Source organism: Anguilla rostrata, chromosome 14, assembly GCF_018555375.3.
Source record: "Anguilla rostrata isolate EN2019 chromosome 14, ASM1855537v3, whole genome shotgun sequence".
In the NCBI taxonomy this organism is placed as follows: domain Eukaryota; kingdom Metazoa; phylum Chordata; class Actinopteri; order Anguilliformes; family Anguillidae; genus Anguilla; species Anguilla rostrata.
Genome location: NC_057946.1, coordinates 21814008 through 21831918, shown reverse-complemented (window position 1 = coordinate 21831918; position 17911 = coordinate 21814008). Strand labels below are relative to the sequence as shown.

Sequence of the window (17911 nt, the reverse complement as noted above, 5' to 3'; positions counted from 1 at the left end):
ACATTAGAGCGCTTCTTTCACTCGTCTGGCAGCAGGCGAGCTCAGCCTGGCCCTGTGACAGCGCGAATCAAAGGATGCTGAGCACCTCCATTTACAATTTCCCTGCATTATGATGTACCGCCACAGCGCCGCTGCTTTCACGAGCCCGATATCTCTGACAGGCTCATCACACGGGGCGGCGCGCAGACGTCTGTCGCCTGGGGAAACCGATACGGGCCGCAACATTGTCGCCACGCTACCCAAAATCCACTTTTATACCCACCCATACCTTTAGCAAGCTCTTAGCATTTTTATCAAGCAGCTGTAATAACATATAACCATGTGTGCTTTTTAACACAACACAAAAGCACACAAGGACTCAGAATTACCCATGACACCTCGTACCATCTCAACATTTGGGAAACTAACAGTTGAAGAAACTCATTTTCTGACTGCCTGCATAAGGAAGTCTAATCATTGTCACATGCATTAAGGACCAAATGACTGCAATTGAGGACCAAATGATATGCAGACCAAGCCAAAGCTCAACAAGAAGTAATTATTGAAAAGTAACCACCTCATCTAGCTTCTGTAGCTTGCATCCCCAGACAAAGAGCATAAGGTATTTCTTTCTTGACACTATCTAACAAATAAACAGTAAATTGATAGTTATAATATGGTCCATAGTGCAAAATTCCAAAATGAAACAATCTGCAGACTCCACGCTAGTATGCAGGACAGAGACCCGGCTCTGATGGAGGCCCAGCAGAAACACTGTCTTATGATCCTACTGCGCAATCCCTCCACAATCCCTCCACTGACTCTGCTGCACTGAAGCAATGCCACCCACAGTAGTTTACATCAGCTTTACAGCTCATATCAGCTCATGTCAGATGCATCTTATATTACACACCTCTATGCAACCAGCAAGCTCCTCTGGATTACAAGAGGGCTGCTTTCATTTATGAGCATGTGACAAGGATGAGTAAAAGCTGCTGGGTAAGGTGGGGCAGCCAGCGTAGGCTGTACGGAGGTAGACAGACACATTCCTATACGGCGGCCAATGTGTCAAAACAGGGAGCCATTTCTGATGCTGAAAAGTTTTACCATAAATTTCTTCTAGTTTCCAATAGTCCAGTTAGGCAGACCAGCTTGTGATAAAAACCTATTTCATGTTAAATCTGCAATGGGGGGGGAGTGATGACGGGTCTCTGTATTAGCACCACTTAGCAGGATCAGTGATGCTGCTTTAACCACAAGCTAATTCATGACATCACTGTCATTGCCAAATAAGAGAAGGCCACCAGCTACATAACTATGGCGGGCGGGGTGGTGTGTCGGCGGGCGGGGCTCACCGGATGTCCTCGTCCGTGACGATGAAGGCCTTGCAGAGCGGCTGCGACGTGTTGAGCCAGATGGCCGGGTTCTTCTCGGCGGCCGTGGACGTCTGGCCCGTGATGGGGGCGGAGCTCATGTGCAGCGCGCTGGCGATGGCCGACAGTAGCGTCTCGTCCGTCGTGTCCGGGCCCACGCCTGGGGGAGGCGGGGGAGACGGGCGCGGTCAGAGCCCTGGCTTTGTGTCTCACTTCACAATGAAAGGGGGAGGCTCACCTCCATTACCATCAGGGGTGGAAAGTCCACGGGTCACAGAGTCCAGCACTGAGTTTCTTCCACCCATGAACTCAGCCACCCGATTTCACTAATTAGGTCTACCTCCAGTGCCAATTAGCAAATCCAGGTGACTGGAACAAAATACTGGGATGCACTTTTACTTTCTGAGCCTGGATTTTCCACCTCTGATTCCACCTACCATTCATCCCACCAGATATGATTAGGCTCTCAATTAACCGACAATTAGCCTAATACCAGGGGGGTTTATAATATTGCACAGATAAATGACAGAAATATTTATCAGATACAATTAGGGGTGCAACATTTTACAACAAAAACAGAACACAAAAAGTCTGGTTCTGAAGAGGAATCACCATGAATCAGGACAGTGGAGGCAGGCATTTTAAAACTGCAACACAACTGAAAAGGCTCCAGTCAAAGCACAACAGTAATGAACGCTGGCCTTACTCTGTAAGCCCCTGGGGAGCTCCATGGTCCTGAGGACCTCTTGCGTTATGTCTGACGACCTCAGCCCTTCCAACCGCTTCTCCCAGAAGAGCTGCCGGACAGAAGGAGAGCAGGACATCAGCAGACACAATGAACAGACTCCGGTCTTCCTGCGACGAGCGGTGAGTGGGTTTTATTAAATCAGATCAGACGCTGACATGTTTTTAAATAACAGGAAAGCCAGCAGTGACGCCCGAGGGCGAGGGAGACGTCAGAGCGGGGCAGAGAGCTCCGTGCGGTTAACCACGCCGCTGCACATCCTGCCGTTATTACGGCCGACGCATGGCAGACGCGCCCGTCAGTTCTGTGGAAGGAGCGCGCGCCAGCCCCCCCCCACCCCCAGACGAAGCCTCACCCGGCGTTGACGCATTCACACTCATATCGGCGGATGACAAACCGCGGCTCCATCTCTCTCAGCGCGTTTCCCCGGCGATCTGGTACGCAGCGTAAACAGGGGCGGGGACGGGCGCGGAAGCCGACGCTAGCGGACGGAGGCGACTTCGCCCGCAGGAAAACGAATAAACAAGGCTGCGGTCCTAAACGTCCCGCTCCGCCCCGCTCCCGCAGGAGTGATGGAGAGGGCCGGATAAATCCCGCGAGGACAGGCCGCACAGCGACTCGGGAGCGCCCCGGCCTCCCCGCGGGCCCCCTGTAAAATCACCGAGTATTTATTGGGCTCTGCAGCTAATTCAGTCAGCGCCGCGAAGCCCTCAAGACACAGATACATAAATCGCGGAAGAACAAAAGCAACTTTGTGCTAAGGAGCAAATAAACAGCCGGGCTCCACGCCAAGACGTCCCGAGTCTGAAGGCGCCTCGCTGGGTTCGGGAAAGCGGCGCGTCATCAATCTCCCTCCCGAAATGAGAAGGGGGGCGGGGGCGGGCCGGGGGAGAGATCAGAGAGGAACGGAAGCGTGCCCCGGGACAGAGTCCCCAAATCGTGTCCCCGTCCGCGGGCAATTGCCCGAGACCGGTGGCGGTGGGCTCTGCTCAGGCCGGTGCAAATCGGTCCGCCTCTGGGCTGGCTCCTGAGAACACTGCTGGATCAATTAAAGTCTGTGGAGCGTAAGTAATGCTAACTGGCGCACTGCCGAGCGGGAGCCGGGGCCCATTTCGGCTCTGCAGGTAGGGCGGAGGCGGGGGATGGCAGAGCCGTTTTATGGCAGAGAAAAGTCAGCGTCAGTGTCACAGTCATATGAAGGATTTTTTTTTAAAACTTAGTCGTGAGACCAGCTATGGCCTCCAGAGACATATTACCCTCTGTGGTATTGGCCTTCCGCTCATGAATTTTAAATCACAGCATTCCTTCTCTTGTGTGCCGGATATCAGAACAGATCATGATCTCTCAGACGATTTGAAACTAGGTCAGACGAGATACGCTGAAATATGGAAGTCTTCGCTCTAATAATCTATTCTTTGCAATGTATAATGTCTACAGAAAAATTAGACCTAGCGGTACCCTACTTTTGTCAATATTCAGATGGAGTCAGGACGAATGTGTCAAGGTGCACTGCTGGGACTTTGACTTGCTGTGTGAGAGAGACCATAATGGTCAGGATCAGGACTGGCACCATATATCTGCTTAATGGTGAGACTTCATCCTTCATCATTAGGAAGGAAGAGAGGAACTGCAGAGGTAATTTCTATCACTGCAGTCGTTTACAGCCAAAGCAAATGCTTGTGTGTGTGTGCATGCGTATGTGCGCATGTGTGTGTGTATGTGTGTGCACGTATGCGTGTGTGTGTGTGTGTGTGTGCACGTATGCGTGTGTGTGTGTGCGCACGTATGCGTGTGTGTGTGTGTGCATGCATATGTGCGCATGTGTGTGTGTGTCTGTGTGTGCACGTATGCGTGTGGGTGGGCAAGTGTGTGTGTGTGTGTGTGTGTGTGTGTGTGCACGTATGCGTGTGTGTGTGTGTGAGCATGTGCGTGCGTGTGCATCTGTGTGCATGCGCGTGTCTGTGCGTGCGTCTGCGTGCGAGCGCGCGTGGTCTGTAGCACTTCGCTCCCGTGCCCTGCTCTCCCCTCCACTACCTGCCCTTTGAATGCAGTAAACCTCACTCCAGCACTACAATCAATTGTCACATTCCATTTAGTGTCTTACAGCTATTACTGTGAAAAGAAAATGTCACCCAATACCTTAATTCAAGTCTTGAGAGCAGAGTTTTACAGGAAGCCTTTTGAGAACAAAGGAAGCACCAAGCCTTTTATATGAAGAAGCTGACAGAAAAAGAAATGACCTACTCAGCAATGTAGGGCATAATTAGGTTTTCCACTCCCTCCACATTACAGGATTTTTTTAATGTTGAGGGCAGCAGACCTTGCTAGTCGGACCAGTTATATTTTATTGCGCATTTCAGCATTAACCAGAAAGAGCAAGTAATGACCAAACAAAGACAAACACGGTACTTTACTGTAATCTGCCTTTAGTGATGCCCGCATATTACAAGTGCTGGTATGAGTTTCCCTGTCACTGTACCCTTTTGAGTGCCTAATGGAGGACATTGATTTTATTAAACTGTATGAAGAGCATAACAGCTCAATGAATCACCACTCCAGTGGTCTGTTCACAGTCAATGCAAAGAAATAAATAAATTTTAGTTTTCTGTTGGCCCAGTTTTTCAGGACAGAATAGTTACTTGAGGAGTTTTTTTTCATGTAAACAGACATTCTCAGCTGAAACCCTGAAAATGCCGCACGTCCCCGTCTGAAGGGTGAACAGAAAACAAGAGCAGCACCCAGAGCGGCTGATTCATCACAGCGTATTATTTATTTCCCCAGCAGGACTTCGATTCAGCGCAGCTCACAAGGCTAACGCTCCACACAGTGGCCAGCTCTAGAGGTGGATATCTGCTTTAAGGTGTTTTATACAACTCGGCTGGCCCCGTTTCAGCTGCACCGGCGCGGCGCAATTATGTTCTCATTTCTCCACTCTCCTCTGATCTGTGACCTCGCAATAATGGAAAAGGAGTGTTTTCAGGCCGACGCGTGCGTTCCCATTGGCTGTTTGTTTTCATAACAACCAGGCTGGAGGTTGGCAGGTCTTTCTGTGAGATTTAAAGGCGACTCGGCAACCCCCAGAGACACAACATGGCCGCAGCACAGGGGAGGAGGCTCGCTGGAAAGCAACATTTTGACTGGACCACAGAGACCAATGAAGACCAGAAGACCAGAAGGATGCCATGTCCAGTTACAGGACAAGCGTTTGGTGAAAGACATTTGATTGCATGAAAGGACACAAATATGACAAAGATGCTGTTTGTTTGCAAGTTTATGTAATTCTGTTAATAATAATAATACTAATAATAATTACACCACAGAACAGGCAAGTCCGACAATGGTGATTCTCAGCAGCGTAAGGTATAAATATTTGCGTTATAAGTCCTCCTTTCTGCCATTTACCTTTTTGGACTGGAGTAGATTCAACTACTTATACTCGAAAGCTTTCTTGCTATGGCAAAAAGCAGCTTTTTCACGTTTGACAAAATCATCACTGAGCATCGGCATAAACCAGGTCACAACAGCATGCAGTCTTCAAACGCTGAAGCAACCCCCGCCACACTTCAGTGAAACTGCATAATAAACAAAGGCAAACCTGAGGACTCAGACATCCGGCACCAGTTCAACTCATTCCCTCTGCATTATGCTGGGTAAAGGCTCCTATTCAAAGTTTTTATCATTTCACCAGCCTTTCAAAGTGCGTATACAGTAAGTCACACTCACACAGAGTGTAGTTTAAAGTAATCCAGGTTAATTACCTCAAATGTGCATGCAGTCCTCTGTTAACATGTAAAATTCCTGGAGCCACAACTCAGCACTTACCTACAAACCCCACAAGGGGATGCTAGTGAGACATGCCCAGAGCATTCTGCCTGACTTGGGAGACGGGTTCTTTCCTCTATAACCTGCTCTTTGTTCCACAAAATAGCACCTCCACACATAACTGGCTAAAGCACCCAGTTATGTGTTTAAGCACCCAAAAGAACATCTCTAATGAATGTCTGGCGCATGTTCTCCAGCAGAGCAGCAGCTCAGAAAGAGGCTGGATCCTGAGGTGGCAGGGAAGGCAGAAGCAGAGGCCTAATCACCGATGACATCACCCAAGGCTGCTGTAAGTCCCTGCAATCAGGCGCAGCCGTGGGCCGCCGTGTGAATAATGCATGACGTAGGGAGCGCTGCATCTGGGTGCGGGGGGCGGGGGCGGGGGCAGCGCGTCACTCAGCCCCAGAGCACTGTCCTTTCCAATGCGCGGCCACTGGAATGAGCTGGTGACTGGGCTGCCTTCCGGAAAGTGCCGCCTGAACCCGTTCCGGGACTTCTGGGAAATTGCTCAATGGCCTTGACTTTTTCACACATCACAACGCAAACAGTGAGTCACTAAATCACTGCACTGAGGCAAGAACCAAGACTGAATCCCTTAAAGGAGCCTCTGCGGTTGGACATACACCCCCTGCCGACCACCCCCCCCCCTCCCACCACACCACCTTTTCTCCCAATCTATCATCCCCAATCGCATTCATGCTGTAATGCTCGTCATAGACACCCTGAATACATTTTAATTTGGAGGCTGGTCTGCTTAACAGACAGGAGCTACTTTTAAAATTGGCACAGAACTGCCTCACTTGTAGGTCCAGACTCCCTATCTCAGGTGTGAGGAGGAGGAATTGTCAAACAGGCCAGACTGCGCGAAACCGTCTGTGGGCAACAGCATCTACCCCTCAATACGTGAAGCCTCCCTCGGGCCCGCCATTACTCCCCAGTTACTCCGCAGTCACGTGGAGGGGGATTTAGCCACACGCAGTGTTGCAATCCCTCCCCTCCCCCTCCCTACACCCCCCGTCTCCGGCTGGCTGTCACAGTCTGATTCACTGCTCGGCCCGCACTGAGCGTGCCCAGTGTGACACACACGTGGTTTAGTAATCGCTCTGTTAATAAGCGCGGTACAGAACATTCCAGCATTCTACAGTCTAGCGGGCGCACGCATCGTTCTCTCATTTCGTGTTATCATTTGATCCAAATGGACTGCAGTAGATTTATCATGCTTTTTTATTGTGCCATTGCATATTGCTATTGCCACTTTCGCAACACAGTTCGAGCGAACGGTTAGCCCTGGCCTCCGAGAAAATCCCATTTGATAGGCGGAGGGTGCGATAACTGCTCTGTATATGGCAATGATGGAAATTACGCAGACTAAACTATGCAAACCGAGTTATAAAGGGGCACAACACTGCTGTAAGCTCACAGAGAAACACAGACAAGCATCTCAAATGGCTTCCGCCTGTCTCCAGACTGAACTCTATTTAAATGAAGACAGACAATCATGTCTATGCCATTCTGTCAGCGGCAAGGCCACTGCATAGAGCCATAAACATGATGGAGGCGATATCTGGCCAAGGACCGCTTCAGAGTCTGATTCCGAGCTGTCCTGCCGAATACGGCCTGTCACATGAACATTTAGGTGGTACATGAGGTTACCCCGACATCGCAGAAAATTCTATTACCCCACCCTTAGGGTGCTACGGACCATGCTGACAAACAGAGGCACTGAAGGACATGGCATGCTACTTAAAGGGGCAGTCTGCTGTCCGAAAGAGCCGTTGCTGTCCAGTTTCTCAGATGTTCATTTTTGGCGCTTTTGAGCACCACAAATGTTGACCCATTGAGGTCCGGTGTATCAGGGTGAGCTGCAGCAGATATCTAGAAAACTCTACAAATCTCAGCAAAACGATCTATCTGTATGGACAGATAGCACTCTGGGTAAGTGGAAATAAAGCCTTACTTATTTATTTTTTGGGGTGAACTGCCTCTTTAATCAAACATTAGACTATGTCCTGGAACTTCAAATCATTCTTCATTATGAAGAGGAAATACTTATCACATCTATAATAGCAGTTCCTGAGAGCACAAGCTCTTGCAAAGGCCAAAAGATAATTTGATCGTTTGCCAATTCAGACCCAGTAGTTACCATGTGCATTTCTAGCCAGAAGCAGAATATTGAACTCCTGATTGCATCTGTAACATTCATCACAGAGGGGAAAACTGCAATTATTTGAAAATTTCTCTCAATTCCTCCACATAAACAACTGACCTTTCAATCTTACAGAATAGCAGACAGGCTTGTGAGTGCAGCCCTGGGTCCTGTGAGGATAGGGCGCCCTCTACTGGGAGATCACATGTATGACATGACGATTCTACGTCACACAAAGGTTCACCGGGTTTATTGCACTACAGTCAAAGTATCGACTCATTATACTGTAGTATATTTCAATTTCACAGAAAGAAATGACTTAATGTGATGTGGGCCCTTATGTTGCACAAGGGAATGAAACTGAAACTTAAATACTTCCCCCCCCCTACTGTTCTCCCTGATTTGAAATCATTAATATTCCCTATTGAGTTATAGCTGTGTGGCTTCCACCACACACAGGAAGAGTAAAGTTGACGCACGCTGTTCTGAAGGCCTCTCCTGCTAGCCTGGGTGTGTTTAACTCTACGAGAGAGCACCAGCACCATGCAGAGGACAGGAGCATCTCTCACACAGGTTAGAGAGGAACTGATACAGTGGAAACCCAAAGCATCCTGGCCCATTCTGATCCAATCCCTGGCCCTGACAGGACGGGGACCGCTCTGCCACGCCCCCAGAGCGCTGGCAGTGAGCCGGGACTCCCCACCGGAGACGCCTCCAGCCACCGTGGAGCTTCACACTGGAGCACCTGCGTCAGACCTGTCTCAGACGCCGGACATGCAGAGAGGGCCTGCTTCTACAGCCAGACACAGGCCTGGGGCCACTCAGCCTTTCTCTGCAACTCCTTTAACTGAGAGTTAAACCTGACTTCCAGTTCACACGTGTCAATTTGCTTTCTTCACAGAAACTGTCCGGCGAGTTCATCAGTCGCTAAAATTAACTCGCCAAACTGAAGAAAAAAGTGACTCTTCATTCCTCCAATTCAAATTTCAAGTGGACAGATACCGGGCCGCAGTCGTGTGGTGGAGTCGCAGCCGTGGAGCGCTCAGCTGAGGAAGCGGTTGCTTTAGGGGACACTCGGGCCCCCACCGAGGCTACCTGCAGTCTGCACCGCAGGAAGGACGCTTGATTACAGCAGGGAGAGGACTGGAGCACTGCCTGCTTAGAGCAATGACAGGGGGTGGAGCTGCCCTCCCTGAAGACTAAATGACTGCTCACCTGAGCTTCTGAGCAGGTCTGATTAAAAGGGGCCTCAGGCTCTTTAATGAGGAAATGAAAACCCAGGGAAAGTGTCTGGTTGGACATCCAACACGAGGACATATATTAAAGTTTGTTCAACATAAGGGCACTATGCAAACCTTCATTTTTTTCAAGTTATATTCTAGAGTCAAAGAGAACAAGTGCTATGACATCAAGACTATTGTATTCAGTTGAGTTTCAGGTAAGTTTTTAAGCCAGTAATATACTGCCAACCACAGGAGGATGCAGAATTGTTAATGTGAAGGCCATGTTTATTGTCTGACTAATACAGCAATTTATCCAATCTTTTAAGTGAGCTGGTAATGAGAAGTTAACTTTTTTTTTTTTTACTGCCCCCACCCCTACCATTTTTCTCCCCCTTTGGAATGTCAAATCATATTTTTATACTCAGCTCCTGCTTCTCATCACACTGCAGTTCACAGGTGGAGCTCACACAGATGAGTCGGAGGACGACTATTCATGTTCACAATTTCCATTAAAAACTGTACCAAAAATGGCTATCAATGGCACAAAGACTTAGCTGCTAAGAGAATGGCTAGGGAAAGGCCTATGGTTTTCAACACTTGGCGTCATCCATCGGTTTGGAAAACTGTAACAAGCTGTGATAGCAGTATGCTGTCTGCGTTGTGAACTCGCTTTGTGAAACCGAAAATCCCAGGTTCATCCCAAAATGTTCTTCCATGTTTACATCTGCCTGCTTCATACAAAGCAGTGATGTGATTGAACTCGCTATAAAAGATCAGGTTCAAACAAGTGAAAGTTCAAACAATTTGAACTTTGAGGATCGCTTACTCGGCATTAACTGTGAGCTGTGCGCTACGCCTGGCTTAGTGTAGCCGCCAAGTCAGCCATCAGAACTCCATAGGAACGCAACGGTTTCACACCGTGTTGAGCATTTCGACGCTGATCGTGTGCAAGCAGCTTTAGTCCGTTAGGCCTCCACTGAAACGGACGGGCGCCTGTGCACCTAATCGTTTCTACGGAAGGAACACCTCCAGCCTCTCGCTGTGAGCCTCCCACCTCCTGCTCTGCGCAGCGGCCTCTCCTCACAGCCACGCCCCTAAATGCTAGCGCCTACGCCCCGGAGGGCCGACACCCACGCTGGGGCAGCGGGCGGCGTGTTGCCAGGGCGACGCGCGGCCTAACCTGTCTGGGCTGCTCGGTGGCTCTCTGCAGGTCTGTCTTCACTTTGTTGCTGGGGTGGTTGACCACTTTGGTGACGGGCTGTTTGAAGATGGAAGCGGTTTGTCTGATGGGCAGTGCGGTGTTCAGGTCCGGCTTTCCCTGGAGAGACAGAGCAGGGCTCCGTAAGCGGAAATAGGACACACACGCGCACGCACGTACGCACACACTCGCATGCAAACGGAGACAGACACGCATGTACACACACACGCTCACAAACAACATACAAATTGTACATATTGATATAATACAATACATATGGAGGCAGCATTATACATGAGTCCATGCGAACTGTCCTCTGCGCTGCGTGTAAGCCTGTGTGTGTCTGTGTGTGTCAGTGTTGCTCAACAGGCACACTGTTTAAAGAAGTTATCTCTGTTGCTGTAGTCAGGGTACCTGGCACGCTGAATCTATTGACTCTGTACGATACAGCAGAAACAGAACAAAACCGAAGGGACACAATATACCCACAAAGATTCGCAACACAACCTGGCAGGAATGAAACAAAAGCACGGCACTATAGTTCGCCAGTAATCGTTCACATCACTGATTTGCTTAGTAAACACCCTTACACACACGACTTACGCAACTAACATTTATACACAGCGTATTTCATCACTGACGCAATTGAGTTTAAGTAATATAAGGGTGCCAACGCAGGACCCCACCTGAGATTCAAACCAGCAGCCTCTGTGTTCCTGAGCCATTATAGTACTCTGCCACTGAGAACAGGAAAACAAGGGAAAGTGAAAGTATTTGGCTGGTTGTTTCGAGGACTCATAAATGTTCCTTGTCAGGGAATTTGAGCTGGTGTGTGCCGGCTACATCCCACCAAAACTCTCACTGCATTCCAAATCCATGTATTTTCCAAGGAAACCTGAATTCAACTGAGAACTTGTGCCTGATAATACACACTTGCACAGGTACACCCTGCACGTTAGTGAGGACTTCTGAAGAACCAAACAAGGTACCAAGAACTAAAAACAATCTCAAAGAAAAGCTACATTTCAGATGATCAGAAACTCAATACCTTTTCACGGCAGGAAGTGCAGGAGTGGGAGAGGGGCTGGTGGGGTGAGGGGTGGGGTGGGGGTGATTCATATGAAGTAAGCGCTACATGAGAAAGCCAAGCCATGCTGCCATAAAGAGGGGGGGGTGCAGACCTCTTTATGGCCCGAGCTCTCCATTCAGCGGCGAGGAGACCCCACTTTTTACAGCTGCCGCGCCATAAATTCAGGCTTTAGAACTCAGAATAGCCATTGAGGGCAGCCGCTGGCGTGGGAGTCTGTTAATCTGCAGGGCCTGGAAGATGGTGACACACACAGCACTGGAGCCCTGCTCCGGAGCGCCGTGGCCCGGCTCATAAAATGCTGCTTTAATGATATTTCTGAGACTGGAGGAGGGAGGCAGAGAGCATCTAAAAATAAGCTAATCAGCATAAATGGCGAGAGTGCAGCAGTAAAGGTGATGCTTTCCACAGGGAGTGTGTGAGCGGGTACACACAGACACACACGCACACATGAACGCATACGCACACGCACACAAACACACACACGTACGCACACACACACACGCGCGCACATGAACGCATACGCACACGCACGGACACACACAAACACACCCACGTACGCACACACACGCGCACATGAACGCATACGCACGCACACGGACGCACACAAACACACACACGCGCACATGAACGAATACGCATGCGCACGGACGCACACAAACACACATACGTACGCACACACACACATGCACGGAGACATTAACGCATATGCACATGCACGGACGCACATGTACATGTGCATGCACGCACACACTGATGGGTTTGCAGGGCACAGTGACTGAAGGGTTAACTCTAATCTGGGCCTGCTGGTGAGAGAGGGAGGGGGGCCGAGGGCAAAGACGTCAGCGCCTCCCCCAAAGAGCCACACCGTCCTGGGGCACAGAGGCACCCTACGCTGGGGGAGGAGAGGCCCAGAACCGCACGCTGTACACTGTGTACCCCACACTGGACACTTTGTATAACAATACAACTGCACTGTACACTGTGTACCCCACACTTGACATTATGTATAACAATGCATTGCACACTACCCCACACTGGACGTGATGTATGACAATGCACTGCACTGTAGACTGTATACTACCTAGCACACTGCACTGTAGACTGTATATAATTTAAAGTCTATGGGTACTCATTCAAAGGATTTTTTAAGTACTCGTACACTGGATTATGCAATCAGAGTGCAAGACTAGTGCAAGCATAGCTGGCTTCAAGCTGCACGTGGTAGATGAGTTCGGAGATTACTGTATGTCCCAAGATCATGCTGTTAATCCTACCTAGTGACAGGGGTGGAACATGAAGAAAACAAAACTGAAATTCCAATTCAGCCACCACTTAGCCTTTCAAAAATATTATTTACCAAAGGAAGTTCAGCTTCGACTAGCGGAAAAAGGCCCAACAGGGAATTACAAATCCAGGGCAGTGATAAACACTAGAAAATGACTCGATCAACATTTGTCCTTAACTTTGACATGCAATTAAACTGACTTGCAAACATTATTTTTTTTTTCTTCAAAAATAATGCACTCACCATGTTTTCTTAAATTAACAATGTTTTTGACAGGCCTTGTTTGACAGACAAAGTTAAGGCCACATTTGAAAAAATTCAGGCCGATTTTTAAAAAAGTGTTTTTACAAGTTACAAAACATAGGACACCTAAATGTTAGCATTTTCTTTTCTACTTTTGTGTGTGCTTGTTCGTATGTCTGCTGCTTACTTAGGCTAAGAGAAAATCACCCAGCTTTCATTCCCTTTAGGTTTTGCAGGTATTCTGCATTGTGAATGGGTGAGTGAGGACTGAAGGCCCAAACCGTTTCCAGATTCCACACATGGCACTCCAACATCCACCTGCTTTTGGGCTGGACTGCCAATAACACAGTACGTATTTACTAAGAGAACTGACTTAGTAAAAAAACAAAAAACAGACAGCCATACAACAACAGGACCGGGCACAGCAAAAAAATAGCCTTTTTACATAACTCACACGGCATATGGCATGTGTTCACAGTTTAGCGCTGTGTGCTCACTGTAAGCGCGTGTGAGCGGTTAGAAGTTTAGCGCTGTGTGCTCACTGTAAGCGTGTGAGCAGTTAGCAGTTAAGCGCTGTGTGCTCACTGTAAGCGAGTGTGAGCGGTTAGTAGTTTAGCGCCGTGTGCTCACTGTAAGCGAGTGTGAGCGGTTAGCAGTTTAGTGCTGTGTACTCACTGTAAGCGCGTGTGAGCGGTTAGCAGTTTAGCGCTGTGTGCTCACTGTAAGCGTGTGAGCAGTTAGCAGTTAAGCGCTGTGTGCTCACTGTAAGCGAGTGTGAGCGGTTAGTAGTTTAGCGCCGTGTGCTCACTGTAAGCGAGTGTGAGCGGTTAGCAGTTTAGTGCTGTGTACTCACTGTAAGCGCGTGTGAGCGGTTAGCAGTTTAGCGCTGTGTGCTCACTGTAAGCGTGTGAGCAGTTAGCAGTTAAGCGCTGTGTGCTCACTGTAAGCGTGTGAGCGGTTAGCAGTTTAGCGCTGTGTGCTCACTGTAAGCGAGTGTGAGCGGTTAGTAGTTTAGCGCTGTGTGCTCACTGTAAGCGTGTGAGCGGTTAGCAGTTAAGCGCTGCGTGCTCACTGTAAGCGAGTGTGAGCGGTTAGTAGTTAAGCGCTGCGTGCTCACTGTAAGCGCGTGAGCGGTTAGTAGTTTAGCGCTGCGTGCTCACTGTAAGCGAGTGTGAGCGGTTAGCAGTTTAGCGCTGTGTGCTCACTGTAAGCGAGTGTGAGCGGTTAGCAGTTTAGCGCTGTGTGCTCACTGTAAGCGAGTGTGAGCGGTTAGCAGTTTAGCGCTGTGTGCTCACTGTAAGCGAGTGTGAGCGGTTAGCAGTTTAGCGCTGCGTGCTCACTGTAAGCGAGTGTGAGCGGTTAGTAGTTTAGCGCCGTGTGCTCACTGTAAGCTTGTGAGCGGTTAGCAGTTTAGCGCTGTGTGCTCACTGTAAGCGTGTGAGCGGTTAGTAGTTTAGCGCTGTGTGCTCACTGTAAGCGTGTGAGCGGTTAGCAGTTTAGCGCTGTGTGCTCACTGTAAGCGCGTGTGAGCGGTTAGCAGTTTAGCGCTGTGTGCTCACTGTAAGCGCGTGTGAGCGGTTAGCAGTTTAGCGCTGCGTGCTCACTGTAAGCGCGTGTGAGCGCTTAGCAGTTTAGCGCTGCGTGCTCACTGTAAGCGTGTGAGCGGTTAGCAGTTTAGCGCTGTGTGCTCACTGTAAGCGCGTGTGAGCGGTTAGCAGTTTAGCGCTGTGTGCTCACTGTAAGCGCGGGTGAGCGGTTAGCAGTTTAGCGCTGCGTGCTCACTGTAAGCGTGTGAGCGGTTAGTAGTTTAGCGCTGCGTGCTCACTGTAAGCGTGTGAGCGGTTAGCAGTTAAGCGCTGCATGCTCACTGTAAGAGTGTGAGCGGTTAGCAGTTTAGCGCTGTGTGCTCACTGCAAGCACGTGTGAGCAGTTAGCAGTTAAGCGCTGTGTGCCCGCCGTAAGCGCATGTGAGCGGTTAGCAGTTAGCAGTTTAGCGCTGTGTGCTCACTGCAAGCACGTGTGAGCAGTTAGCAGTTAAGCGCTGTGTGCCCGCCGTAAGCGCATGTGAGCGGTTAGCAGTTAGCAGTTAAGCGCTGCATGCTCACTGTAAGCACGTGTGAGTGCTGCACGTAAACGAGCTCAGAGCGCGTGCTGTGAACCCTCGGCACACGCACCCCAGGGACTGTGCTTGTTTATTCTGTTATTTCAGGCTGCACATGCCCGGGTCACGTGAGGCGACGGTTCTGCACAAGGTACAGTATCCGGCACAACATGTTCCCGTCTGTACAGGGGAAGTGCTCCCGCTTCCAGCAGCCCTGCTCGGCGACAGGCACCTCTCCTGACCTTCGGCTGGGCTCTCTCACACAGGCCCGTTATTAACCGGCACCCATTTAACCAGTAATCCGGTGCTTTTAAAAGGGTAGCCAGGGATACTACAACTACAAAGGGGGCCAACAGTTACCATGGCGCCCAGACGATACCACAGCCCTGCTTTCTGGACTCTTGGAGTAATTTAGAGGCTGGGATGAATTCTGGAGCGTGTGCGTGTGGTTAAGTCACCATACGCTATGAGAATCTGATGCCTGCCCCATAACTGACCTTTGGTTCGAGCATGCATTTCTTAAGGGGGGGGTTAACCCTATCCCTCTCGAGCGCTGTGGGGTAACTAACCTGCTCGGAACGCCTGACTGCGGCGCGTGGGGCTGCGTTTTCCACCCAGCCACTTTTGCTGCGTTTCCATAGCAACCCCTACTGCAAACAGGGGGGAAGGAAGTGCTACTTGGATTTGGCGTGCTGCTCCGGGAGAGGCACAGGGGTTAACGGCGCCTCCCCCCCCCGTCTGCGGAGACCTCCCTGCCTCCAGACACCGGTCGAGGACTCGCGCTGCGCCGCATTCTTCAGATGCTATCTCCCTCCCCCGCAGCCCCGGCGCTGTGGGAGGGGCCAGCGGGACCGAGCCTGCCCCCCAGGCCACACCCGCAGCCTTACCAGACACCGGCCAGGAGCGGTGGGCGGGGCCAGTTAACAAATGTAAAAACTGGAATTTCATACAAATCATAGATGACATCGAATTTGGACAGCCTACAAAGGCTCTTCTCCTCATTAAAGGCGTGCGGAGATGTAGAACGGAAACGGGCCTCTGGGGAAGCACAGCACGCCACCGCAGGCAGTGGCACAACCCAAACTGGCACGGACACGGACCCAACGACAGCAGCCAGGCGCTGACCCGCCCAAACGCCGTCCTGGCCTTCCGGCTGTGCGTGGCACCAGGTCACGGTTCCGACCCCCCGGCCCCCCGCCGTGTCGCGTCGTGCGGTGACCTTGCGGCGCTCAGCTGGCTCGCCGCGCTGATAACCCGCCGGGCTGGCGGCTGCGCCTCGGCCTGGCCCTGGGTGGTACCGGCGCGTGCCGTTATCTCAGGGCCCAGCCATTAGCGGGGGGGGGGGAGGGGCGATCTCATGGCAACCGCCACAGACGAGCAGCTCCTCCTCACCCGCGCGCGGAGCAGACGCCAATTAAAACCCAGCCCCCGGTCCCGTGGGGGGAGGGGGGGCGGCCTGCTGACGCAAGCGAGCGCTCCCACCGTGACGAGCGTGCTCACGCGCGGGCGAGCAGCCGGGCGGGGCGCCGTGGACAGCGAGGCCAGCGAATTTCATGCCGCGTGAGCGCCTCCCCAGCCACAGCCATCAGCGAGCCGGCAGAACGGAACCGGGGTGGCGTCATGGCGACGGAGCGAGGCCCGGCTCACACGCCTGCCTTAAAATGAGCTCTGGAATGCGCTGCTGGTGCTGTGTGGGTGTGTTCACAGGCTGAGTCTCTCCTCAGAGCTCAGAGTCATGTCTTTACATACCGTACAGCAGTCATCACAGTCATGATATAAGGCAATATTTATCACTTTCACAAACCTGTGATCGTGTAGTGTAGTCTTTTTGGAGGTAAATAAACAGAGATACTCCGTTCCTACCGCCCTGACAGACCTGCATACACAGACGGTGTACCAGGCCAGCCCGCGGATCAGATCTCCTGGTGAGGCCTAATGCTGGAATGAGCGGCTCCGCCATTTTGTTTGCAAATGTGAACATCTGAAAGATGCCCGCTGAAGTCCTGGCAGCCATCCGATGCAGTCTCCTATTGGCTGATCTATTACTACATAGGGCTGCGCTCCAAAACACTGGTTTTTACACATTGCCAGGTGCTGCCTCTGCGAGGTAGTAAATTATATTAAAATATCAGCGTGAAAGGAGTAGCATTTGAATCCTTTATACAGAAACCTGACTATGAAGAAGCAGAGCCACAACAAGGCTATGAGATGTTTTGAATTATGTGTAAAAATCATAACATGAAGTCTCAGAAAGCTCAGGGAATGTAGCTATATAATTGACAATTGCATGTGCAGCGTTTCCCTACCTACTGACACCTCAGCACCGGGCCAATCACAGAGCTGCGTTTTAACAATGCAGTGTAGCGCCTCCCCTATCAAGGTGAGGTTTAATGGCTCACAACCCCAGGGCCAATTCATGTAAATGGGCCTTTACAACTTCATAAATGAGAACTAGTCCTTCACTTTGAAATATGCTTGTGTTCCCACAGCCACCTTAGCAATTAAAACCTTCTTTCTCTAACAAACATCAAGTCTCCTTCAGTAAAAAGTTAATTATTTCACTTATTATTCATTATTTCACTCTTTGATGCTTTGGACTGACCAACAACTGCAAACAATATTATTTTGGGGAAAGCACTGACTTCAGCTATGAAAACACTAAATTGTTGGATATTTTTACTAACATAGGATATAATTTGACAACCC

General features: G+C 50.3%; 1 protein-coding gene across 2 annotated transcripts in view; it reads right to left on the bottom strand.

The window, feature by feature from the left end:
- The window catches only part of mbd2 (methyl-CpG binding domain protein 2), a 43246-nt gene that overhangs the window by 10258 nt on the left and 15077 nt on the right, over window positions 1-17911 (bottom strand). Inside the window, exons 3-5 of one of the 2 annotated variants that reach the window (XM_064306959.1) lie at window positions 10469-10606; window positions 2059-2149; window positions 1335-1512 (exon numbers count right to left, since the gene is read on the bottom strand). In XM_064306959.1, coding sequence (XP_064163029.1) covers window positions 1335-1512; window positions 2059-2149; window positions 10469-10606 — 407 coding nt within the window. The remainder of the gene's footprint in view (window positions 1-1334; window positions 1513-2058; window positions 2150-10468; window positions 10607-17911) is intronic. The other variant, XM_064306960.1, reaches the window with a different exon arrangement.